This window comes from Dermochelys coriacea, chromosome 5 (genome assembly GCF_009764565.3).
Source record: "Dermochelys coriacea isolate rDerCor1 chromosome 5, rDerCor1.pri.v4, whole genome shotgun sequence".
Classification (NCBI taxonomy): Eukaryota; Metazoa; Chordata; order Testudines; family Dermochelyidae; genus Dermochelys; species Dermochelys coriacea.
In genome coordinates, this window is record NC_050072.1 from 96,643,636 (window position 1) to 96,669,901 (window position 26,266).

At 42.1% G+C, this 26,266-nt stretch overlaps 1 protein-coding gene across 1 annotated transcript in view; it reads right to left on the reverse strand.

The window, feature by feature from the left end:
* VPS13A (vacuolar protein sorting 13 homolog A) overlaps positions 1–26,266 on the reverse strand; it is a 259,167-nt gene that overhangs the window by 191,919 nt on the left and 40,982 nt on the right. The window contains 7 exon segments of the mRNA XM_038402638.2: positions 398–540; positions 6,880–6,974; positions 11,306–11,441; positions 20,947–21,009; positions 24,183–24,354; positions 25,605–25,711; positions 25,984–26,111. Coding sequence (XP_038258566.1) covers positions 398–540; positions 6,880–6,974; positions 11,306–11,441; positions 20,947–21,009; positions 24,183–24,354; positions 25,605–25,711; positions 25,984–26,111 — 844 coding nt within the window.

Here is a 26,266-nt window from a genome sequence, read left to right on the forward strand (position 1 = left end):
GGTAACAACTGCAGCAATAACTTGAAGGAGGAAGCAAAGCTGGGGGAAACTCCCTCAAAAGAAAAATGCTACCCCTAGGACACAGCTGGGAACCAGAGAGATATTTGAAATAGGTTAGAATTTTCCTCGTAAAAGTTCTGCAGCAGGGAGGACGAGTTAAGCCAGCAAGCAGCTGTGGAGGAAGATAAAGCTGCCATGGTGCTTTGGGGACAGGGAATTCCCTTACTGCCAGTAACTGACCAATCTGGTTCTACCCCCAAGCTGCAAGCAGGCTAAACTAGCTATTGTAATGGGTCTGTGAACTTTAGCACAATGAAGACTGGAAGCTAAGCACCATTTTTATTAATATACTGGCCATTTTATGAGGAATAAAAATAGTTTGATGGAAAAGGCTTACCTTATTGCTTGAGCACCTGGTCGTTGCGTTAACATTGTGCTCAAGTCAATTATTGCAAATTTGATCAGCTCAGGTTTCTCCTTGTTTTCCCTTATTGTTATGGACATGCTTAACAGCTTTACAGAAAGCTTCATGGCTTCATACTATGTAAAACAGGAAAAAGTACAATAAAGAGATTATTTACCACTAAGTGTTGTAGTTTGAGAGTCACCTTGGAGCATTCATACTTGTGCTCCTGGCATTGAGTGGTGGTACTACCTTAAAAAGTCATGTCATTGGGGGTTTCACAAGAGATCTCACATGACAGTGATGTCATCGCCTCACTCTGTAGGAATACACACGTCACTCCAACTCCCAAGCTCTCTCCCCACTAACTGCAGAGTAGGCAAAACTACAGTGTAGAGGTGAAAATAGGCAAACAGTATGAATGTATAGGGGCAACTCTTGAAGAACAGTTACTGGTAGGTTAACCCTTTTCTTCGAGGGCCCCTGTTCATTCCACTTGTGAGAAGATTACCAAACAGCACTCCACCAGGAGAACAGTGAGCTAGGAGTTGTTAGGTAAATATAAACTAACACAGCTCTCCCAAATCAGGCATTGGGCAAGATGCTACATCCATCAGGGGAACCTGTAAGGCATGCCAATGATGTTACAGTGGTTCTTATGGAATGGATCTTTAAACCATAGGTTACTAGTTTCCTAATTAAAATGTAACAATGTTCTATACAATTCCTAATCCATGAGAAAGTCTGTTTGGTGACAGGTTCTCTGCACCTCTGGCCATATGCTACAAATAACCTATTGGATTTTCTAAAGATTTGGTATTTTCCAGATGAAAACAGAATGCCCACTTGATGTCTAGGGTATGGAAATGGGGCCTGGAGAAGAACACAGGCAGGGATGGGATTTCAGTGCGACTTTGTCTTGTGTACTAGAAGCCATCAAAACACAGCAGCTGCAATGAGGAAGGCAGTTTTGATCAATAAATGTTTGAGAGGCTTCCGTCAGAGACTCATAAGGAGAGCCTACTGGCTTTGTTAGAACAAGTTTTAGGTCCCATAAAAAGTAGAGGCTCCCTAATGGGGGAAAACACACTTAACATGCCCTTTAGAAATCTGGAGACTGCAAGATAAGAGAAAATGTGTTTGTCCAAAACATAAATGTGATGAACAGATAACTGCTGCCCTATGGACTATTATCGTGGCTACAGCTAAGCCCTGTGACTTCAGGTGTACAAGGCACTCTAGGACTGCAGCACCCAGCTTGAGATGGAAAAAATCCTTTACCAATGGCCTAGATAGTAAACTGTTTCCTTTTTTTGTCTATAGCATTTCAGGGCGAAGTTCTTCCTGGATTACAAGAGAGTGACTTGAATTCAGATCATAAACAGTCAACATTAGTTAGCAGGGTCTTCCTCCACAATGCCAAATGAAGTGTCTTTGGGTTGGGATGCAGAATCCTACCCTTGTTATTGACACAGGTCTTCAGAGAAAGGCAGCAAATATGGTGGATCCCTGGCCTACAAGAGATCTAGATACCAATGCTGACATGCCAAATTGGGGCTATTAGTATGTGATCTGTCCACCATGATCTTCCTTATGACTCTGGATAATAGGAAGAAAAACTGGAAAGTGTAAAGAAATTGTCTCCAGTCCAGCAGAAACACATCAGACAGCTTTTGACTGCGAGCTCCCATTCAATACAATTGGCATTTGATGTTTTGTTCAAAAGAGGTTTATTACCTGGTAAACTCATCTGTGACACAGTTCACAGGCCACCACTGGTTTCACTGAACACTTGTGTTGATCATGAGACCACCTGCTGAGTAAGCCTGCCTTCACATTTTCATCCCCACCAAGGTGAAGAGTCACTGAGTGTTTTTTCTTTCATGAGCTACAGCTCACTTCATCGTAGCTCATGAAAGCTTATGCTTAAATAAATGTGTTAGTCTCTAAGGTGCCACAAGTACTCCTTTTCTTTTTGCGAATACAGACTAACACAGCTGCTACTCTGAAACCTGAGTGTTTTTGGTTCTTGAAGCATCACATCCAAAATTTTCTTGCCTCTACTGATAAAAGAATATAAACCCTTCTGCTTGTAGATTAGTACATGGCCCCAGTGTTGTCTGTAAGCACCTACACTGCATGATGCTGCAGGTCAGGTGAAAGGCCTTGAGAGCCAATCATATCCCCTGATATGGAGTCCGGGCTCCCAAGTGCAATACAGTGCCATGTACTCATGTCCAGGCAAATGTGTTATGATTGTTTTATATTGTTTTCAATACCCTTTACTCACAGTATCCTGAATCTCCAGGGTCTGATGATAAACTTATTCTTGTTTTTACTTTAAATATACATCAGGGCCATGGTGCTAAGCAAACTGCTGCTCCTGGGTTGAATCTTACATTGGTGTGTACTGATCCTTTGGGAATAACATACCTGGTACTTCTGTGAATGTTCAGCGGATATGGGAATGCTCCAGGGACTCGGTGATTGGCATGTGCCTATTACTAGAGGCCTGAAAGGTAGTGCTTGTGTTACCACAGGCAGATGGATTCAGGAAACTGATTCACAGCTGGCACAGACAAGGCTGCTTCACACTAAGAGCGAGTGGTGTTGAGGTACCACGCAACCCTGGATCTCCTGGGGAGCATCACAGCGAAGAGTCTTCGGGTTGTGAATAAGCCAAAAAGAAGGACTCTGAAGTGGTAGTGTGTCATCCCCACACAGAACCTCGGATACTTGATCTGAGTTTAATAACCACAAAGAAGTGGTGCCCTTTCAACTGAGAGGCACATATTGGTCTCCCTGGCATAAGGAACGGATAATGTGTCCTAAAGTGAGCATCCTGAACTTGAACATTCTTATGCATCTGTTGACATTTCTAAGGTCCAGGATGAGTCCTGGACAGTTGCTCTTCTTTGGGACCAGGAAACAGGAGGAGTAAAGTCATTTATCTCTGGGTTCCTTGGAACCTCCTCTATGGCTCCCTTTCTGAAAAGGGAATCCATTTCTTCCCATAGGACGTTCACAGGATTTCCTCTCTAGAACACACCCTTGGACATTGTTCTGGCACTGGAGTCCAAGGCACCATATACTGCTCTTTGGAAGTGTCTATGCATATGATATTTTCAGAGTACAGCCCAAACTGCTTCCTTCTTTTCCTTGGGCGAGGCATCATTGCTTCCCAAGGGCATAATTACAGCTGAACACAATTTTTTGAGAGTTGGCCACTCAAAGGTCTAGTAAGCCAAACAAATAGGCTCTTTAGGCAAAGCCTTAGGTCCCTTTATGTCAGAAGGGGACGCGTTGAGAGATCTTGTCTTGTTGCCCTCCTATGGTGCAGAGCCCACCATGGAGTTTGCCAAAGGACAACACAGCAAAAATTGATATCCTTCAGCTCTCTTGGATACAGGTGAGATGAGAATTGAGTGAACTAGACATCCTTGGACAGGCTAAGAAGGCTGGAGCTGGTAAGTAGAGCTAGTTTATCCCTGGTCTGCATTTGTAACACATCCAACAGGGGATCTGATGTCTCCAGCGCTGTAGCCTGTTTGCAGCTGCAGAGTGTTTGCCATTCTCCCCAATAGTTCTTCAAAAACAGTTACTGTTCATCAGAAGGGTGGACAAATGATGCACCAATCTGATTTTCTGGTGAGGTGCCATCTGTATGTTCTTCTGGAGGGGACTCCTATGGTTCCTATGGACACTCATCCCATCCTCAGACTTAGGCAGATCTTCCTGCTGATCTGAGAGATCCCTTGACAGCACCAAAGGTTGCAGAGGTGCTGGGTTAGAAATAGGTGGCTGCACAAGCATCTGTGCTAAGGGACAGCACTTGTCACGGTGCTGGAAGGGGTATTCATATCAGACTCCAGGAGGTCTTCCATGGAATGTTGTATGCAGGGCCACATGGAGAGATGAAGAGGACTGCATGAGATACTTTCATGATGTCTGAACCCGAAGCAAAGGAAGATGACTGGGATCCTTCAGATCAAGTCAGGGAAACCTCCAGGTTCAATTTTATATAGGTTTTTATACAAGGCTCATCACCATAGCATATGAACACCTTCCAGTAGCACATTAAGCTATGTTATTACATACCTGTCACATTTGTTCTTTCATCCTCTCCCAGGAGGAGAAATGTGTGCAGTGGAGTATCTACTTTTGGGGTGGGGGGGTGTTAAATATACCAATTGCTATGTGTTTATTTTAGAGAAGACAAGGTCAAAGAAATGTGTCTTGCACTTGTAGGTGAAAGTGGTGAGATTTGGATGGTCTTTAGTTCCTGTTAATTCCACAATCTCAAGCAACCCCCCCAGAGAAAGTTCTGTCTCCCACACAGCTGAATGTTACTTTTATTGTTGAGAGCTCCATTGTGCCTAAGGAGTGAAACTGAACTTGACTGAAAATTCTACAGGAAGCCAGGCAGAGAGCAGAGAAGAGGTATGATGGGCTCACAGTAACCTGTGTTCTGAAGAGATGCAGTGCAGCATTTTGTACTAGCTGGACTTTAAGTGCTGAATGTTTCATGCCCAGGTATATTGCACTGCTATAGTACATTCAAGAGGTGCTGAAGAAATTAGTAACCGAGGCTAGGTCTTCAACTTCATGGACTGCATAAAAATCAAAGTTAGCCCAACACCATGATTTTACCAACAGCAGGATGGCAGAATTGGGCATTCTCACGCAGTGGTCTCGTGCTCAGTGTGCCTCATGTTGGAACAGCAGTTTAGAGGGGGACTAAATGTCTGTTTTTATTTGAGGCACAGTAGCCAGTGCTGCCACCATTTGGAATATGAACAGCAGGGAGGTAGAAGCAGGCATGTGCACACTCCAGGGCTCACAGTGCATGTGTTCCAAGAGGCAGCAGCACCAGCTACTGGCCTGGCATAAAACCAGCCACCTAGTCCCCGACTCAAACTGCTGTTCTGACATTATGATGCTACCACAAATGCATGCTCTGAGCCACAGCAAGCACGAAACCAGCATGCATGGATGCCTGTTTCTGGCTCCCTGCTGTTGGAAAAATTGCAGTAGTTCAGCAGACAGTGGAAGACATTTGATGACCATGCACATTCCGCAAAATTCTGTACATTACCCATGATACAGCCATGAATTTAAAAAAAAATCTGACTTTCTCAAGGCCTTACTCATGGATCTTTGCAGTGTCAAAGGCTGCAGAGACATACAGGAGGATGAGAAAGGATGTCTATCCTCTATTCATTGACAGCAGAAATCATCCATCTGTGTAACTAAAGCAGTTTCCATTCTGAAGTGGCCTGAATCCAGATTGTGCCAGGTCAAGAATGTTAGCTTCAATTAGATGAGCTTGTAGTTGGCTTTTTGATAGTTTCTTGCAAAGGAATGGGTAGGTTGACAGGGAACAATGGTTGCTAGAACTGAAGAATCCAGGAGAGGTTCTTTCAGTGTTGGGCAGACTATTGCATATTTGAAGGAAGAAAAGATTCCTTCTCTGAAGGAGGCATTGGCTATTTTTTTCCAGAAGCGACTCCAGCTCTTCATGACCTTCTTTCAGAAGTCAGGAAGGGCATGAGTTGGATTCACAAGTTTTAGGTCAGGACTCCTTTAGGGTATCCAAGATGGTGGCTACGATGGGACGAAGGCAAGTTATGTATGCAAAATTATCCTATACTGTTCTATACAAACTCGCTACTAGCAAATAAGAGAGACTATGCAAAAACCCAGCCTAAGGACAAAGCGTCAAGTTGTGGGTGCTCTCTGCAGTGGTGGGAAAAGAATATGAGCTAGGGGATGTGGGGTATGCCCTTATGTGAAGTAGAGGAATGACATCAACGTTTACACAAGATCTCTCACGTATCATCCAACAGACATTGCTTTTTTCAAGGCAGTTCCGCAGTTTGTCACCAGAAGCACCATATTTCACAAGTGGGAATACACAGAGGCCTTCCAAAAAAAAAAAATAAAAAAAAATTAAAACTTAACCAAACTACTAAAAGCATGAACACTGGCTGTTATTAACATAACCTATTTTGAATAATTTCTAAAATTTTAATGAAGACAAATATGCAAGCTCTTTTTTCAAAGGAATAGGTAAAGTATTTCGTAGTTTAAATACGCAAATACTGTGATTTTATTCTAGCTTGACACTTTAAAAATATATTGAAATTTTCTGAAGATGAGCTCCAGAGAATAACATTTGAATTCCTCAAAATATCATCCTCAAGATCCGAATGTTTGTGTCACTTGATAATATCCAGTTAAAGAATAAACTTTTTGAGCAAATCACAGCAAAAAGTAAGTTAACAAAAAAACCACAAAATAGTTCAAACAAGTAAGAGAAGAGGGAGGAGAAACGAAAACAGACATTTAAGAGATCAAAGTAATGTATAAATGATCCCAAATTGTGTGTATTGTTTTCCAGTGTTAAACTGCTAATTATATTTCTATATGGTATATATTAGTAAATTTGCTGATCAGATAAAGTAGCCAAATCTTACTGTTTTTGGCAATGTTGGATCAACAGCTGTTTCACTATACCCGATTGCTGCATAGAGTTTGGCCTTTTCTTCCAGTGTCATCAATTCTTCAAGACCTGCCACATTATAAAACAAACATTCATTATATTTGCAGTATATTTTCCTTAAAAAAATGCAGTTGTCTTTGTACAACATTATATACCTCCAACCACACAATACTTTTACGCAAGAAATTGCCAGAAGTCATAACCTTTGACAAAGACCTTTTATGGTTTCTTCTGAACTCATCACTAAGGTCTATTCTACCTCTGACATGCAGAGCTATATGCACGTCCCTCCAGTTAATAAAAGTGAATTGGACACTCCCACATAACTTAGTTATTGAGCTTAAAAGCGAAGTGATTACAAAATAACAACCTAGTTTTTTGTGTAATACTTATGATCATGAAAATGTGTAACAAAATGTTTTATAAACACTACATAGAACTCTATTCCTCTTCTGGGGATTTGTAATCCTTAGTGATCCAGGAGGCAATCCAGATAGGGTCTTCTGTTATTGTAGGTGAAAGATTGTTCTGGATTTATCAAGAATACTCTCTCTAGGAGTCAGATTCTGCAATCCTTCATAGAACTTGCTCTTGCAAATAGTCCCAGAGAAATGAAGTGCTAATCAATGCAAGTTTGTAGAATTAGGCTTTAAAATGTATTTTAAAGTAGGTTTGTGGACTCGGAACTAATTTCAACCTATCCTGATAAGGGGAAAAAAAGAATAGTGGCAACACCTGTCTATTGTGCAGAACCTGACTATTGTCACACATTGTGAAGACAACCTCCCTCAACTCAAAGAAAGTACTGATGACTATAAAATGGAAGAGAGAATCACAGAGGCAGCATAATGGCGTCATAGTTAAGGTTCCACATTGAGAACTGAAAATTATTTTCTAATGCCACTGCCCAATACTGGATTGGTAAACTGACCCACATCCGGGGGCTGGTGGCGCTGTTCAGGCGAGTGCTGACGGGCACCCCCTGCGGCAAGGAGTGGTGCTGCACTGATGGAGACCGCTGGAAGGATCCTAAGGCCGGTTTACCCCTTGAATAGGGCATCTCACCAGCCAGTGTGCATGGCACCAGAAGGAAGAGTATGTCCTTAGCAGCCTGAAAGGCCTCTAGTGTGGACAGGGTAGGGGGCGGGTCTTGAAGTGGGCTCGACAGTTCAGCAAGGAGTTGGAGCTTGGTCACCATCCAGAGGGGAAGAGTTGTCCCGCGTGGGTCTTTGCTCTCCTCTGGCTCTCCCTTTCCTTTTATAGGACGACGTAAGAGAATGCCCCTTCCCGGCCTTTCTTTGCTTTTTAGTGGGTACCAGGGATAGGGATAGACGCTGGTTGGAGGTTGGTGCCAGTGGCGTGCTCCACGCAGAGGCCACAGTGCTCGAAGCAGTCTCATCTCACCAGTTCTGAGGCCATTAAGAGGGCCAACTCCATAAGGAGCTCTCGGAGATGAATGTCCCACTCCTTTTTGTCCGCGGGCTGAAGCTCTTGCACATGCAACACTTGTCGCTCACGTGGGTTTCCCTTAAACACTTCAGGCAGCTTCTATGTGGATCATTGACTGGCATGGTATTTTTTGTTTTTTGTTTTTTTTGCGCAAAAGTCACAAGGTTTGAAGCCCGGGGACCAGTGCAGGGACCAGGGCATGCTCCATACCTAGGCTGAGTCTCGTATGGGACTAACTATTTCTAACTTAACACTAAGGGAACTATTAACTATACAACTTTAAAACAACAACTATACAACAAATTCACCATTAAACACAGTAGAGACAGGAAAGCTTGTGAAGCAAGGAGACATTCCAGCACTGTCACTGGCAGTAAGAAGGCATCGAGCGAGGAGGGAGCCAGCGGCGCCCCTTACACCAGAGCATACGTGCGCCACTGCAGAAGGCGCCAGAGCTGGCACCCTATGGATACCACTGAGGGAAAAACATCTGGCACCAGTGCATGTGGCGAGCACACACACCTACAAGACAAGGACAAAGATACCTCCTCATCTTGCTCTCCTTCCAGTTCCTCCTCCAGTGGTGGTATTTGTGGAGGCTGTGGTTCTGGAGGTCAAGAGATTGAGTAGGGGATGGATGGAGACTGTCGTGTTTGCAGCAGTGGGGGATTACTGAATTGTGCCCTACACATGACCCAGGGGTCCCAATATGGCCAATTAGGGGTAAGAAAATATATGGTTGCCTCCTTAGGGGTCCCTGAAAAGGCTGGGTGCCCTAAACAGCAGCAGGGAAAGGCTGGTAAGTTGATGTCAATTGCCTGATGCTGATGGGGCAAGAGTCTTGACAAACACCCTTGTCCTCCTCGACATCACTAAGGAAAGGAGGTGTTGTCCCTGTGGGAGAGCACAAAGAGTGTGTTGATTGAAAAGTGGGTGAGTCTTGAAACACCTGTCTGAGGAATGGAGAATCCGGAGTGTCAGATATAGTAAAGTCTGACAGCTGTGTGAATTCCTGTGGGTGATCTCTCCTCAGTGCCCACGTTGAGCATCGTGGCAAGGTGTGATATGTAAAAAAGTCAGCAGATGGCACCAGAGAGCTTTTTGGAGCCATAGTTTTAGTAAGAGCTTGCAACCCTGCCAGAGTCTTTCTTGGATCCGAGAGCTTAGGTGCCGTGCACAGCATCGAGGCAGAGGGATTCACTGGATCCGGCTGTTTTGCCAGTGCTGATGCCGATGGTGGTGCCGACAGTGTCCTCAGCACCAGAAACTGACCTGGAGCCACAGAGGAGGTAAATGGCTTGCTTTGGTCATTCACAACACGAGGTGGTGCCAATTTCGCCCAGGGACAGTCCTTAGACTTGCTCTCAGGGGCTGAGGTAGTAAGTCTAGGACAGGTGTCTCAAACACACAGCCCTTGGGCCACAGGTTATTTTCTGCAGCCTGCCAGCTCCCCGCAGCAACCCTACCCCCCCAGCATTTACCTAGAGCGGCTCTGGCCAAGCGCGCATGGGGGCAGGGCAGGCTCCCTGCCTGCCTGCCCTGCCCCCGCGCTGCTCTGGGAAGTGGCCAGGACCTGGGGGAGAGGGAACACGGGTTCCCTGTGTTAGCCGCGGTTCCCTGTTCCCGGCTAATGGGAGCTTCGGGGTAGGTACCTGGAGAAGCGGCCAGGGCAACACCCAGACCCCTGTGCACACCCACCCCCCTCCCCCAGATCCCAGCAGCTTCCCAAGTGGCACGGGGGCAGGGCAAGCAGGCAGGGAGCCTGACTTGCCCCCCGTGCGCACCAGGCCAGACCCACCCCCCCGAACCCCTCCTGCAGCCAAACCTCCTGCCCTGAGCCCCCTGCTGCACCCCACACCCCTCCTGCACCCTGACCCCCTGCCCTAACCCCACACACCAACCCCCTGCCCTGAGCCCCGACGTACCCAGCACCCCAACCCCCTGCCGAGTCCCCGATGCACCCCAACCCCCTGCCCTGAGCCCCCTGCCGCACCCTGAACCCCTGGGGGCAGGGAGGGAGCAGAGTTGGGGTGGGGATTTCAGGAAAGGGGTTGGAATGGGGGCAGCAAAGGGGTGGGAAGAGGTGGAATGGGGGCAGGGCAGTGGGTGGTCAGTGGTGTGGCCCTCGGGCCAATGTACTAGTCCTCATGTGGCCCTCGTGGTCTTTCAGTTTGAGACTCCTGGTCTAGGAGCAGCTTACTGCCTCTTGTCAGAAGCAGTTAGCACCATAGATCTAGCCGGAGATGGCATTCCTGCAGTTTGCTCCTCAGGAGCTGAGGGAGGGACTGCTCTCTTCTTAGTGTCAGCCCGGTAAGAGGATGATCTTCCCTTACTTAGAATCATAGAATCATAGAATAGAATCATAGAATATCAGGGTTGGAAGGGACCTCAGAAGATCATCTAGTCCAACCCCCTGCTCAAAGCAGGACCAGGGGAGCACTCATGGGGACATCACTCGAAGAAGAAAAAGGTTTTTTGGCTTAGCTTCCCCCTTCCCAAAGTCTTTGCAGGTCATCTACCAGATAACCATTTAAGTGAGCTGCAGTGTAATAAAAATATATAAAATCACCTTAATTTCCTTTATAATCTAGTTAACAAAAATAAAAAGTTACTTTGCAGTAACTGATGTTTTCTATCCAAGTCATCTCTCCAATTCCCCATTCTTAGTGCAGCAGGCTGATGGAAATTCCAAGAATGGCAAAGAGGGGAGAAAAATCCCAAGGGAAAAAAATGAAAGATTTATAAAAAGTACAATTAGAAACCTAGAGGCTTCTCAATGTGCAACGACATCCTTGACAATAACGGTAGAAGTCTAAAAGATTTTCAGGCATCTTCTAATGGGAACAACATTACAAAAAACTTAAGACTCTTTGGTACAGACCAGCTTTTCCATCAAGTCCCATTTATGGGCAGAGAAAATTAATTCCACTACTAAAATAAAATTGACATACTTGCACCCTTTGTTTCTTGTTTCTTCTCATCATTTCTTTCTCCTGCCCAACCCCATATCCAACTGAACCAACCACCAGAATTTTCATCATCTTGTTTTACCCCTGGTCTGTAAATCTTTAATCCAGCTTTAGTTACCTGTGATTAAAAAAAGTTCACAGTTAAATTCTATACATGAGTTAGACAGTAAGTAAAAGATGCAAGTCATGCTCCAATGCCCCAGAGCAACAGGAATGACTTCATGACAAAAGTGACATTTATTTTGTGTCTTATATACTTGCTACAGTTTTTCAAAGCACACTGTAGGCCTGATATCAAATAATTTCTCAGTTTTCATAAAGGCAACCCACTGACATGAGTGATAGAGTGGAAGGAAATTAATCTCTCTCAAGTCACCAAAAGCCTCTATTATAAGATTTCCACATAAACCAGACATTCCTCTCTCAAAACACAGCTGCACAAAATATTCCATGACAATGTAATATATTTATTATACAACATATAAAATGTTACATTAAAATTAAGTTATTTACGATATAAAGTCAAGCACTATAAAGCCAGGATAGGCCACATTTAGGCTTGCTCGTACAACCTTAATTCTGGTTTGCAGGCCATCCAAAGTATGCAATGAATAAGGTAAGTTACGCTGGGGGGGAGAGAGGGGGAAAGCACCTGATAGTGTTTTTAAAGACTATTATCATATTTCATATATACTGAGCCAAAATTAAGGCAACTGGAAAGCTAGTTTCTCCTAATTTACAAGTGCTTGACTTCGCTACCTAAATAACATTTTTAAATATAGTTTGTACCTAGTTTTGTAGTTTTTTCCCCAAATAGTGGGCTGATTTAAATCAAGACAAATTAAATCACCAATTAAATAATTAAAATTAATCCACTTTTCCATTTGTAATTCAGTTTTTTTTCCTAAAGAAAGGTGCACTCTCATTGATTGATATAACTACTAAATCACACTGATTTACAACTAAACAGAGACCCTTTAGTCTAGATTTGGTACATCTTTTTGCTACCTATGATAGTTCATTATAACTAAAACTGAGAGCCCGTCACGGAGATTGCAGAAGTCACGGATTCCATGATATCTGCAGCTGCAGTGGCCAGTGCGGCTGACTCTGGGACCAGCTGCATCAGCCGTTGCTGGAGCAGCCCCGGAACCAGCCACTCAGGCGACCCCAGGACCAGTCACACCAGCCGCTGCTGGAGTGGCCCAAAGCAGCAGCCGGTGTGGCTGGCCCCAGGGACTGCCTAAGCAATGGTCTCAGCATCCACCCCAGAGATCGCTGGAGCAGCAGCAGTCCCGGGGTCCACTCTGGAGGTGGCCGGAGCAGCAGTCCTGGAGGCAGTCAGTCCCCACCGCCAGAGCAGGGGCCAGCCGTTGGCCCCGAGGACTCCTCAGAACAGCAGTGCCCCAGGGACCCCCATAGCAGCGGCACCCTAAGGTCAGCTAAGGTTTAGCCAGGCGTATTTATAGTAAAAGTCAGGGACAGGTAACTGGCTGCGAATTATTTATTTATTGTCCTTGACCTGTCCATGACTTTTACTAAAAATATCCATTACTAAACCTTAGTTTTAACTATAAACGTTTATAAGCAGCAATTATGTAGCTTAACATTGTCAGATTCTTAACTGTACATTTTTAGCATGTTAGAAAATGGTGAATTATAAATTGCTTATTTATTAGATAATTAACTTTGCTCATGATTTTTGTCAAGTTGTTTTAGGATGGTAACTGCAATTTAAACAAACACAATTCTAAACTAACTTTATTTTTATTAAACAAAACCTTAGCTATTTTGGATAAACTTCTCTTATCGAAACACGTTTTACATTTACAACTGAAGGATTTGTTCAACAGAGGGATTAACCAGGTCAGTGAATTAAACTGACTATTTCAGTCTGGGAAAAAATGTCCAATATGATTAGTCGCTTAAATCACTTGAAAATGGACAACAGTGTAATGAGAAGTAAAGGTGTGGACTGAAGGCAGACTTTAGCAAACTCAGAGTTGGTAGGTAAGATCCCATGGAAAGCATGTCAAAGCAGAAAAACAGTTCAAGAGAATTGGCAGCTTTTCAAAGAGACATTAAGGGCACAAGAGCAAACTATCACACTGTGTAGGAAAGACAGGAAGTGTGACATTGCACTCCATATGATTTTATGAAAATATGCTAACGAGTGTGAATATAATGTAACTGGAATATGCTTCACGCAAAAAGTCTCTTGTAAGATCTCATTACAAAAAACTTATAAGCTACTGAGTGTGATCATCCTATTTGTATGTATGAATAATTCTTGTATCTGAAACTAGAAATATGAAATACAACTCTGAGGTCCTATTGTAATTATGCAAAGTGTGGGCCATTAATGGTGGTTTGGAATCTTGATGGCTCCCATTAACCAGGACAATTGACTGTAGATGGCTCTGTTTACTTGCCAGCCTTCCTGTGAGTCAGGCCATGAAGAATGAAGGCTTGGGGTTTCACAGGACATGTGACCACGTCACCTGAACTGGAATCCATTTTTAACCTGGTGCTTTTCCATTTAGAAGCGGGGGGTGGAACCCAGAGAGGGACAAAGGATTCTTGTGCAAAAGATATATAAGGGGGTGGAACAGACAAAGGGGGCTGCAGTCATGAGAAATCCCCTAGGTTCCACCTGAGCTGGAACAAGGACTGTATCATGGGAAAGGATTGTGCCCAGAGTAGGAAGGTGTCCCATCTGTGAAAAAAGCCTATTCAAACATATCTGAGGGTGAGATTTACCTGTATTCAGTTTTCTTACTGTATTAGGCTTAGACTTGCCTGTTTTATTTTATTTTGCTTGGTAATTCACTTTGTTCTGTCCGTTATTACTTGGAACCACTTAAATGACTTTTTGCATTTAATAAAATCACTTTTTACTTATTAACCCACCCAGAGTGTATATAAATACACTTTATGGGGTGGGGGTGGGGGGGGGGGAAGAACAGCTGTGCATTTCTCTCTATCAGTGTTATAGAGAGCCAACAATTTATGAGCTTTATACAGAGTAAAACGGATTTATTTGGGGTTTGGACCCCATTGGGAGTTGGGTATCTGAGGGCTGGAGACAGGAGCACTTCTTAAGCTGTTTTCAGTTAAGCCTGCAGCTTGTGAGGGACATGGTTCAGACTTGAATCTGTGTTTGCAGCAGGCAAGCATGTCTGGCTCAAACCAGGCAAGGGACCGAAGTCCCAAGCTGGCAGGGAAAACAGGCTCAGAGGTAGTCTAGGCACATTAGGTGGCAGTCCGAAAGGGGGTTTCTGTGATCCAACCCGTCACAGAAGGATCTGCTCAGCTGACCTGCCAGCGTGTTTTGTCTCCCTAGAAAGTAAGCAGCTTCAAGGTGAATAGAGTGGGTTATACAAAAGTCCCAGAGTTGAACTGCCTTCTGGCAGTGTAGGTTTGATCATTTCCCTCCTTGCCTGTTTATGTAAAACATGGTCTCCAAGCTGTCTGTCATCAACAGATTCTCCCCCACCCCCCACTACATGGGTAAGAAAGCTTGAGCAGGGTAGACTTACTGTTCTTAAGTCCCTGATATTTATGTGAGCCTCTAGGTCTTGAGACAACCAAAGACCTTCAGTCTTCAGGGACCCAAATGTGAGCCCTCAACCTAGAAATGATATGTCCATGACTAAAGTGATCGTTGGTAGCATGGGAAGGAACAGAACTCCCATGCAAACTTTTAGAGGGTCTATCCACCAATCCAGAGACAACAGGACTAGCTCTGGTACTCGAACCACCTTGTTCGAGTAGTGACAATTCAGGGCATATACTGATGCTAGCTATATTTGCAACTTCCTGAGCCACAGTCTGGCGAATTGTGCTACACAGGTATACGCTGCCATATGAAACAACAACCTGCAGTACTTGCATGCTGTTGTGAGTGGGTAAGTTTAATTTGAAGTACTAGGTCTCAGATGGTTTTGAATCTGGTCTCTGGCAGAAAAGCCCTGGCATTTTTGGACTTGAAGACTGCTCTAATGAATTCTATTGTCTCAACAGGCCTCAGTATTGATCCCCAAAGCTCTGAACGTGGATAGAGTGGTGGATATGCTGGACAAGACCTGAGACTCTGTGTTTCCGTACCTGGATGATTGGTTGGTCATACGTTAATCAGACACCTAATTTTCTAAAACGAACAGTTACCACCAACATGCACTTTGTGAATTCTGGAGAAGCAACTAAATGCCTGTTTGGAAGAAGCAACTGAACTGGATGAGCTCACGGACGCTAAAGAGGAGGGCGGTGGAGAGCACCTTCTATAATTCCTTCCATTTTCCCTAGGTGGATCTTGGAAACTGGGAGCAAAGTCATGATGTTAAAGAGGTTGCTGCTGAGTAAAATGCTCTCTCTTTGTTGCCAGGAGATTTGAGTGTTTCCCTGGAATCTTTAAGGTTGTGAATCCTGTCAACAGTTTTCTTGAAGAATACAGTAGGGCCTTCAAACTGAAGGTCCCATAGACCTGTTGGACTTTTACAGGTAGTCCAAATGATTGTAATCATGAAAACTTTCTCATAACAACACTTTCTTATTTGGGCCACCAAATCTGCACTATCCAACAACTTCCCTGAAGGGCTGTTCCAGTGACCAGTTTACCCTCCTCCACCATTACTGAGAACTCTTGCTTGCAATCCTCTGGTAATGTGTCCTTTAGTTCTGCAATGTTCTCCCAGAATAACAGTCATATTGCCTGAGGAGTTCCTTCTGGTTTGTGATCCTGATCCGCAGGTCCCCTGAGGAATCTTTGACCAAACAAGTCTGATCTTTTTGAGTCCTTGCTACTTGGCGTGGAGGCTTGTTGTCCCTGTCTTTCCCACTCATTGGCAGCTGCCACCACAAGAGAACCTGGAGAGTAGTAAATGTAAAACTGTTCATACCCTTAGAGGGGATCAAGTATCTCTTCTCAGGTTTGTTTTGCTTTTGGGAGTGAAGAGGATGTCTGCCAAAGAGTCTTGACCAGCTCCACGACTACCTCACCGAGCGACAGAGCAACCTTAGCCAGGGTAGCAGATACTACGATATCCACCAACTTGCGAGAACTCTCGTGTAGCTCTTCTGCATGGATGCCAAGCACCAAGGCCACTCTTTTCAGAAGGTCTTGGTGGGCCCTGTGGTTTTCTGGAGGAAATCTCCCACTGAATCAATAGCTTCATCTGGTGATGAAGATAAGGATGCAACCGGCATTTGAGGTAGTGGCAACTCTAATCTGTGGTGGGAGAAGCTACCCAAAAAGGACCTGGGACTGATCATAGTACCGGACACAAAGTGATGTTCTAGGCACCCAGTACCCATCTCAAAGTCAGGTATCGGGGAATGATGTTCCCAGTGCCCTTGTGTCTGATGTGTTCCCCACAGCTATTGAGATGGCTATGGGGAAGTCCTGGCTGGAGGAGGGATGCCCCATGGAGCCCAGAGCGGCCCCGGGAGTCTCAGGACCCATTCTTGTACAGACACTCACCCCTTATGAAAACAACAATGTTGGGGCTATTGCATTGTCCATGGCTCCGACAACCATGAAAGAGGGTAAGTGCTGTGTCCCAGGTGGGATACAGAGGACTGCACTTCTGAGGTCAAGGCCAAGGAGCCAGAGGTTTCCAATAATGAAGGTGCTGATGCAGACAGTACCAGAGAGAGGTGTCCTGAACCAGAGGGTGGCAATACCAGAAAAAAAAGTCATGGGAGATTTCTCTCTTAATAAAACTGGATTGAGAGATGGTCTAGATACCGGGACCAGGGGTTCTCAGTGTGCTGAGCCAAGCGCTGTGGGAGAAGGAATTGGTTGGATGGTTTCCAGTTCCGGTGAAACAAATACCAAAGGTTAAGCAAGTCTCTTGAAGCTGCATATGCCTCTGGGGTACACAGGAGTGGCATTGAATGTTAGCTCCTCAAATGTCTCTTCGGGGATAACTTCGACAGACGTGGTACAGGCTCCAGAGACAGCAAACCCCCTCTCAGAAGGTGAGGTTTCTGGGACAGCTCACTCTGCCAAACACTTAGAAATAGTGCCTCCAACTCGCCTCAGTACCGAAACTGATGAATGAGACGAAGAGCCCACGAAAGGTCTGGGTCTCTTCTTCAGTACCAGGGAACAGGACCGAGGGGCCAAAGATACATCTGGTGGAACGCTATGTAATGACACTGAAGTACCTGGGCACTCTCTCCATGCGATGACTTGGCTGGGAGTCAAAGTGCTGCTTCCATAAGCAAACACATAAGCCTCACTGCTCTATCCTTTTTCAAGCAGGATTTGAAGCCACTGCAAATGTGATATTTGTCACTACTGTTGGCCTCACCCAAGCACTTCAGGCAGGCTGGATGAAGATCACCAATCGGCATGGGCTTTCAACATGTTCCACAGGACTTAAAACCTGGGAAGCAAGGCATCATTCCAGTACCGAGCTTGGTACCGGAAAAAAAAAAAAAAAAAAGAGGTCCCAAAGGACACAAAAAAGGAAACCTAACACTAACTTTCTTGAGAAACTAACATTAGCTGCAACTATTTATGAATGAGGGAGGCACTTAAGTAAACAAGTCTGAGATGCTCCAACAACTGTCACTGGTAGAAAGAAGGAATTGAGAAGGACAGAGGGAGACTAAACCCTCTTATACTAGCACACAGTGGCACATGGAAAAAGAGGGCACTTGAGCCAGCCAGACGGGACACGCATACACCTACAGTGGAACTGACATGTTCATATTTAATTTAAACCAAATAGAGAACTGATTTAATTACAAAAATCAGATTTTTTTTATCCACCTTTGGGGGTGGGGTTGGGGGGGTTAAGAAAAGGTACAAACAAATTCTATCGTGTAAAATTGTAACTGCTCCATCATGCACTGCAGCAGGTTTGAACGCTAAATCTTCGGCATTGTAGAACAGACTTCCATTACTTGAGCTACAGCACTATACTAAAGTAGCTGGCAGCAGAAGACTGTTGTCCCAATGGAGTATGAGCAGCTGGCATCATGTACTGCAACCAGGGAGTGGTCGGGGAAACCACACACCTCTCTATACATCCCAATCCTGGAGGCATGGGAGAAGGGGGCTCAGAGGGACGAATGGAACACTGTGGCCATGCACTGGGGCCTAGTGTTGTGGCCATGCATAGGGAGCTCAGATGAGCTTTTTCTTCTCCTCCCAACCCTGCTGTTCCAGTAGGTATTAGCATGTGGGGCTACTGTTGCTTTGGCATTTCCCCTTTAGAAGGATCTTGCTAGTTTTCATTCTGATATAGTGTCAAAATCTGCCTCAGCAATGCAAGCAAGAGAAGAGAAAAGGAAACAATTTACAAGGCAGCCAAATATGCATGGAATCTCATGGGTCAAAGAGAAATCCACTTTTCTAGCCCAAAGGCTTTCTCCCTTCCAAATTTCAAAGACATATTGCAAACAATTGAGGCATTAGAGTACCTTCAAAAAAGATGCAATAATCTCTTATAATGGAAAGCGTTAGGCAACCTAAACTTAAGGGTTGCTACTCCCGTACTATTACTTTAAGTCCTGAACAGCACTGAAGTTACAAGATATATAAGGGGGTGTGCTACAACAGGCTAAGCTGAAACAGATTTTTCAAGGGAGGTTACTGGTGGATAGTTTTCCTCACTGCCTCCATAAAAACAGTCAAGTGGGACGCACAGACAGACTGAGCTTTTCTGACATGTCTGGCTTTCTTCTGCTGCTGGAGACCTTTTTTCCCCATTGTGATCCTCATGTTGAAATGAAGGAGCTCAGAACAATAGCACTGGATCTGATATGAAATCTTTTGTCGTATTTTGTTTTTTTATCCAAGGTTTGAACGATCTTAGAAACTGTTCCTTCCTGTTTTTTTAATTTACCAAATGGAATGCTATCACAGAAATCTGTCCTTAAGCACATTACAATATAAATTCTTTACCTGTATAGTGAGCATACAATGCTCTCTTATGCTATAGTACAGCATCAAAAGGATTAATTAAAGCAAAAATACCTATAAATTGGGCTGAAAAGCTGTTTAAATTCATAGGGTCTATTCATAGTTCACATTTATGAATTTCTACTGATTAAAAAAAAAAGCTAGTTTTAGACACAAGATCAGAAGCATCCCTGTAGCATAAGGTTCATGAGGTCTATCTAACAACTCACTATGAGGTACTTTTTGCCTCCTTACTCACTGAGTTGTGTTTTAAAGGAGAAAAGCCAAGACTCCATGAAGTCCACTAGACACTATTCTATTTCCAATCTATTTTCTATGAAAGATGCTCAGGTACTATGTTAAGAATGAACAGTACAAAACCCTAGGAAAGATAAATCTAATAAAAATTTACTCCTAACCAAGTAAAGATGGCAGAATCTGACCTTACGTGATTACAAATGTGTGGTATTTTGTGCTACTTATATTTGGGACAACATCTACCAACATTAATCAAGAATTTCAGGAACTTTGTACTGTACATGTGTCATAACCATAAGGGTAGCCTAAAATTCCTCCTTACCTGTAAAGGGTTAAGAAGCTCAAATAACCTGGTTGGCACCTGACCAAAGGAACCAATGGGGACAAAAGATATTTTCAAACCTGGGCGGGGGGAAGAGAGGGTTTGTTTTGGGTTCTTTGTTTCTGTGGTTGTTCTCTTTTGTGACAGAGAGGCCAGACAGAAATCCATCTTCTCCAACCCATCCTAATCCAAGTCTCCAATATTGCAACCAGTATAGGTAAGCCAGGCAAGGCAGATTAGTTTAGCTTTTGTTTTATGTGAATTTTCCCTGTGTTAAGAGGGAAGTTTATTCTTGTTTTCTATAACTTTAAGGTTTGCCCAGAGGGGGATCCTCTGTGTTTTGAATCTGAATACTCTGTAAAGTATTTTTCATCCTGATTTTAAAGAGATGATTTTTACCTCTTTTTTTTTTTTTAATAAAATCCTTCTTTTAAGAACCTGACTGATTTTTCCATTGTTCCAAGACCCAGGGGTTTGGGTCTTTGATCATTTTGTAACCAATTGGTTAGGATATTATTCTCAAGCCTCCCCTGGAAAAGGTGTGTGTAAGGCTTGGGGGAAGACGTCTCCAAGTGGTCTCTTCCCTCATTCTTTGTTAAATCGCTGGGTGGTGGCAGTGTACCAGGTTTTAACCTAAGCTGGTAGAAATAAGCTTAGGGAGCTTTCATGTGGGTCCCTACATCTGTACCCTAGAGTTCAGAGTGGGGAAGGAACCCTGACAACATGAAATAGTGGTTTCAGGTCCAGTCATTTGTCCGGAAGGGAAAGAAAGAAAGAATAAAATAATGAAGTGTGTACCGCAGCTGAGAAAAAGGTAAGTTATGCAGTTCTTTACCTGTTACATATTCAGAGCAAGCCAAATGTGCTAAAAATGGAAAGAAATTTGCTGATGATTTAAAGAAGATTATGGGGCCACCAAGTTCTTGTCCACTCAGGATGCTGCTTGCTGACAGACTCAGCCCAATCATGCCCATGTAACTATCAGTCAAAGGCAGGAAGACAATGAGCAACTCAGCAAACTTTACAATTAAAAGGCAGGAGTCCAACAATTTATCTGCTTAATAACTCAACCCAAAATCCCATTTTATATATTGCTTTATTTTTCACTGAGCTTAATGATAGCAATTTTACCTCAACTTCTGCCTGTTGTCTTGCTAGAGTGATGTTAAATATATCCAGGGACTTTTCAAATTCCTAGAAAGTGAAAAATACACAATATTAACTGCTCAGATAATAAAAATGATACATGATCAAATATTTAACAAAGTCTGTTATTGTTTTATTCAGCGACTGTATGCTCCAACTTTCAGTCCTGTTTGCCCCAAACCATCTGTAGTGCAAAGTAGGATATTCTCAATTACTGAACAATTCAAGCATTTTTCCTTATTTACAATATATTTATTTCACGAACACAGCATTTTTAGTAAGATCTACCTGCATAATTTTATCTTTAGTGTTTTTAATTTACTTACCAGCACTGTCATTTGAAGATAGCATCCTATCTAGATTCCTATTCCAGGGCACAAGTCATAGTAGTCCAACATACTGGTTATTTCTGCATGACCTACATATTACCTTCTGAAGACATGATTAGTATAAATACTTCACTGTCGTCTCCAACTGTTAGTTCCATTTCACCTTACCTTTAAATGCTCTAGACTTTTAATAACTTATATAACCTAATAAATACTAATACCAGGGTAATCAATTTTTGTCAAGGTCCAAATTTCTTGGTCAAGGTAAGTCAAGAATCCAGAGAAGAAAATAAAAAAAAATTAAGTACATAAAGAGATTTTGGAGTCCATTCAAAAGCATCTGGCAGTCCAGATTTGGCCCAGGGTTTGCCTATTGACTACCCCTACTAATACTTGAGATGATTCCTACGTGGAAATTCATCTATTAATGAGTGTACATTTTTATAGTGTCTTTCAGCCAAAAGTATTACAAAACGGCAAAAATGGACATAGAGAGCTCTCAACTAGCGATTGCAGCCAAATGATATGCACTACCATGAGGCATGAAGAAAGGTTAAAAAAAACCAAAAACTTGAAAATCCCCTTTCAAAAAGGACTATGATTTACAGGGTTTTGAGCTCAGTTGAGCTCAAGAGATATTTACATTTGTGTGAATTTTGAAACTGGTTTGTGCAAAAATTGTATTTTGGAATGAAACCCATTTGACAAGTAGAGGACTCCTAGGTTGGAAAGTAGTGAAGGAGAAAAGGATGAATATAACTGTCAGGAAAAATAAGATTATTGTAAGGGGAATGTGGCCTCCAAGTGGTTTTTATTCTTGACACACCCTTACAGAATTAACATTACAATGCAATTGTCATTTAAAGAATATATTTTACTAACAAGAAATGCAATAAAAGAAGTATTTTAATACGGGTTTTTTCAATGAAAGCTAACCTAACACTCAAATTAAAAGCTGGATACACTTTGTAATGGACTCTGTTGAAAATTAACACACAAGTGACCTAATAAATCTAGTTATTTTAAGTAGATCTTTTTTACACTTGACATCAGGTGAGGAAAGTATTGGCTGGAAGAAAGACAGCTCACGGCACTATTTCAACATCATCTTCAAAACAAGTTTCAAAGTACACTCTTTTTAAAATAGAAGATAAATTTTTATCTAAGCTAATTATCTTTTTAAAACTGAAACAGAGTAACTAAATCATTCGTCTTTGTGCCTCAATTATATCAGCTCATGTTCTCTCACCTCTCATTCCAAGAAGTTAGCAGAATATGACTTATGGTTGCATAATGATCTGAGGAAAGATATTCAGCTTCAAGGGACAGAGCAACAGCACAGTTGCCTGATGTTGATCTTTACTATGCTTATGTTTATGCATGTACTTCATGAGATAGTTACTGCACTGAGCTCAAATTAAGCTCTATGGCAACGTCACACAGAAGGCAGAACATTACTGTGGGTAAAGGAGTAGAGTACGTACAGGTAGGTGACTTCACTTTTCATTTGTTTAACTGTGTGGGTTTGTGTCAGGTACATCATTAGTATACAGTAACTTTAACTGCTTCCAAACTAAATTATTTATTAATTTCCGATATATTTTTCTAAAAGCTTATGAAGGGACAGGAGGACTACGCAAGCTAGAGATGGCAGTGCTCTTACATAATATTTTATTACATCAATAGTTGCTTATGCACCATTATGCATCTTCTCCTCTGTAAAATAACATGACAGAAAAATTTAGCTTCTGATAAAGGCTGTGCGGACATCCAGCCCCAATCAGACATTTAAATGCACAGTAGTAAATTTTCAATTACAATGTGAACAGCAGCTAAATATGACTAACTCCAGTTTTTGTTTAAGACTACCCATTACAACAGACCTATTCACGACCCAGCTTCTCTACTAATTTTATGTAAAGACATTTAAAAAAAAACTGTTAACAATGAAAAGTGGCACTGCTATGGAGAAATTTCAGCCTAATTTCAAAAATAAGAGAAACCAGACAACAGTACACAGAAAACTGAAAGGACAAAGATATTGACTGAATTTCCCTACTAATTGGTCTAGCCACCACCCCTCAAAACCTAGGAATCACCAAGCATCTCCATAATTTATACTGCACCATAGGCACAAATAGTGCTTTACAGATACAGAAGATGGCAAACTCTCTAAATTACCCAAATAAAAAACACAAAGGCAACACACAGCAGGAGTGGCAAAGAAGATAAGAGGTAAGATATATTACTTAATGTTATTTATATATAAATATATATAGTATAGTGCAACAGGTTAAAAAAAAAACCTGTTCATGGTAAACAGGCACATCAATGGCTACTAAGCTAACATGGTCAGGGATGCAACCCATGCTTGAGATGACTCTAATCTTCTGAATGCCAGAAGACAGAGGTGGATCTTCCCAAAATTGTCCTGTTCTCTAAACTTCCCCTGAGTTCTGTTATCAACTACTTCTGGCAACAGGATACTGGGCTAAATGGACTACTGCTCTGACCCAGTATGGCAGCTCTTACATAAAACGCTAATAATTATACTCTTATACTTTGTTATATAGTACATAGGTCTTTCAACATAATCCAAGCATTTAATTTTTGAAGGCAAGAATCAGAGGAAAACGCCACCAATTTTCTTCACTCTATTCATTAATTTAAGGACTCGGTCTACAACCCTTATTCAATGTAATTAGTACCACTGTACTACTTACAAGGTATATTACTAGTCAATGTGAATAAGATTGCAATATCAGGTCTTTAGTAAGTTTTACTGAATTTTACTACTGAATTTCTGACCATCTGTGTCTGACCATTTATATCTAAGAAATTAGCAAGATATTTCCAAATTTTGGTGCTCAATATCAAATGGAAAATGCTAACCTCTAAAAATTTTACTATCTCTTCACTAGGGTTCTTTGATGTTATCTTCATTTTATACATCTCTTTGTAGTTCTTCACTTGTTTTCTATGGTGTCGAATGTGTTCCCATGACCACATATTAAGCTTGGGTTGAACATTTACTTCCAGAATACCATTAATAATGTATTTCCACCTAATGCAAAAACAAATTAAAGTGTTTGTTATATACCAGTAAAAGTTAAAAGCACTTCTTTCCATATTCCACACTGACCCATCTCCAAATAGAACTAAGTTGCACGAGGGTGTAATACACCTTGTCAAATACCGATCCTCTGGTCCAACAGAAGGGTATCACTTAAAGGTTACAGTTTTTTTTCCTCAGAGGTTAATAGGTTGCTTTGTCCTAATCCTTTGAAGTACAAGTGTTTTCTGCAAACCTATGGGGAGCTTTTGAAAAAAGTGCATGCTACTTTATCTTCACCGCCATGCAAAAGATCTAACTATTTATAGCTAATGGTAGTATTCTTCAACTGATGACCTCCAAAGCCACACTGAAGTTTCATCCACAATCAGAGTATAGATACTAGAATGCTATCAAATTCTGAAGTTTCTAGAAATGTGCTGCTCAAGACAATAATTGCAAGCTTTAAGTATGCTGTATTTACTGTATCCTAGCCTCCCAACAATTTTTTTTTAAAGTACTAAAAACCAGAGCACAGTTGCACAAACCCTTAAACTCACAGGCAGAAGAGAGAGAGTGGATCTACACAGGATAGTATACTCAGAATGACAGTTGCAGTACTGTAAATCCTCTTTAACCATCTTTAACTAACTACCTAAAAGTGAGTTACGTCTCCTGGGGTTTACAGTTGGCCTTGACATATAGCAAGGAAAGCAGTTTGTATGAATTCATTTTGGTTTGTGGACGTGTACATGTCCATTATAACATCACGTATCCATTCAGATCAGTTCCTTGTAAGCTAAAAATATACTGAAATGGACAAGAATCAGTGTATTGTCAGGTTTCAGAGTAGCAACCGTGTTAGTCTGTTTCTGCAAAAAGAAAAGGAGTATTTGTGGCACCTTAGAAACTAACAAATTTATTTGAGCATAAACTTTCATGAGCTACAGCTCACTTCATCCGATGAAGTATTGTCAGTTTCATGGAAACTGCAATGGCAACAGATAAAAACTTGTAGTGTGATGCACTGTTAAAATCACGGTACACTCCAAGATGCCACAAGCTAACTTGGTGAGGGAAAGGATAGAGGGAGTGTAGGGAGAGAAGTAGATCTACAAAATGTATAAAGTAAAACTCAGATAAGCAAAAATTTCTGTGGGGAATTTATGCAACACACATTTAAAGAGGAAAACTATCATCAGAAAATTATTTCAAGTAAACAATTTATAAAAATGTATTTAAAAGCTTTTAAGAGATTTTACCACATCTTGGCATTGTTGTGCAAAGGAGCATCAGGTCTGTACTTCCGGTATGGCAGATTCCGGGTCATCATATCAATAGACTCAAGGAGCTCCATAACACTGAAGTACTATGCAAAATATACCAAGTCAAAATGTTATAATTTGCAAAAAGACAGTAACACAATATAATGTCTCCAAAGCAGTATTGTTTAAGGTCAAGCAGACTATAGGGTTCAAAGAGGTTTAATTTTGTAGGTTCCTTTTAATAGAACATTTCCTTCAGTAAGTTTTTATGCTATTTATTATTTCTGAAAAAACTCAGCAGAAGACGTTCCAGACTAATAAATCCACTGATATTTTTATTGAATCAAACAACTGAATCTCACAAAAGAAATGTTACCTGTGGTTTATTGAACTCAATGGCTATATCCTGTAAATTTACATCTAAGTCCATTTTTGGTGAAGAAAAGTCAAAATCAGATCGAGGATTCATACGGAGTTTGGCTTTAGCGGAAATTGGACGGAATACTAGAAAACAGAATTTTAGAAAAAAATGTGAATTAAAAGAAACTGAAATGTGAAAACAAGTAAGTTATTTAATACAGTCTAATATTCACGCAGGATAGACTCCACTGAAAGTTACATCATGTCACTCACTTGAAACACCACATTTGAGAACATAA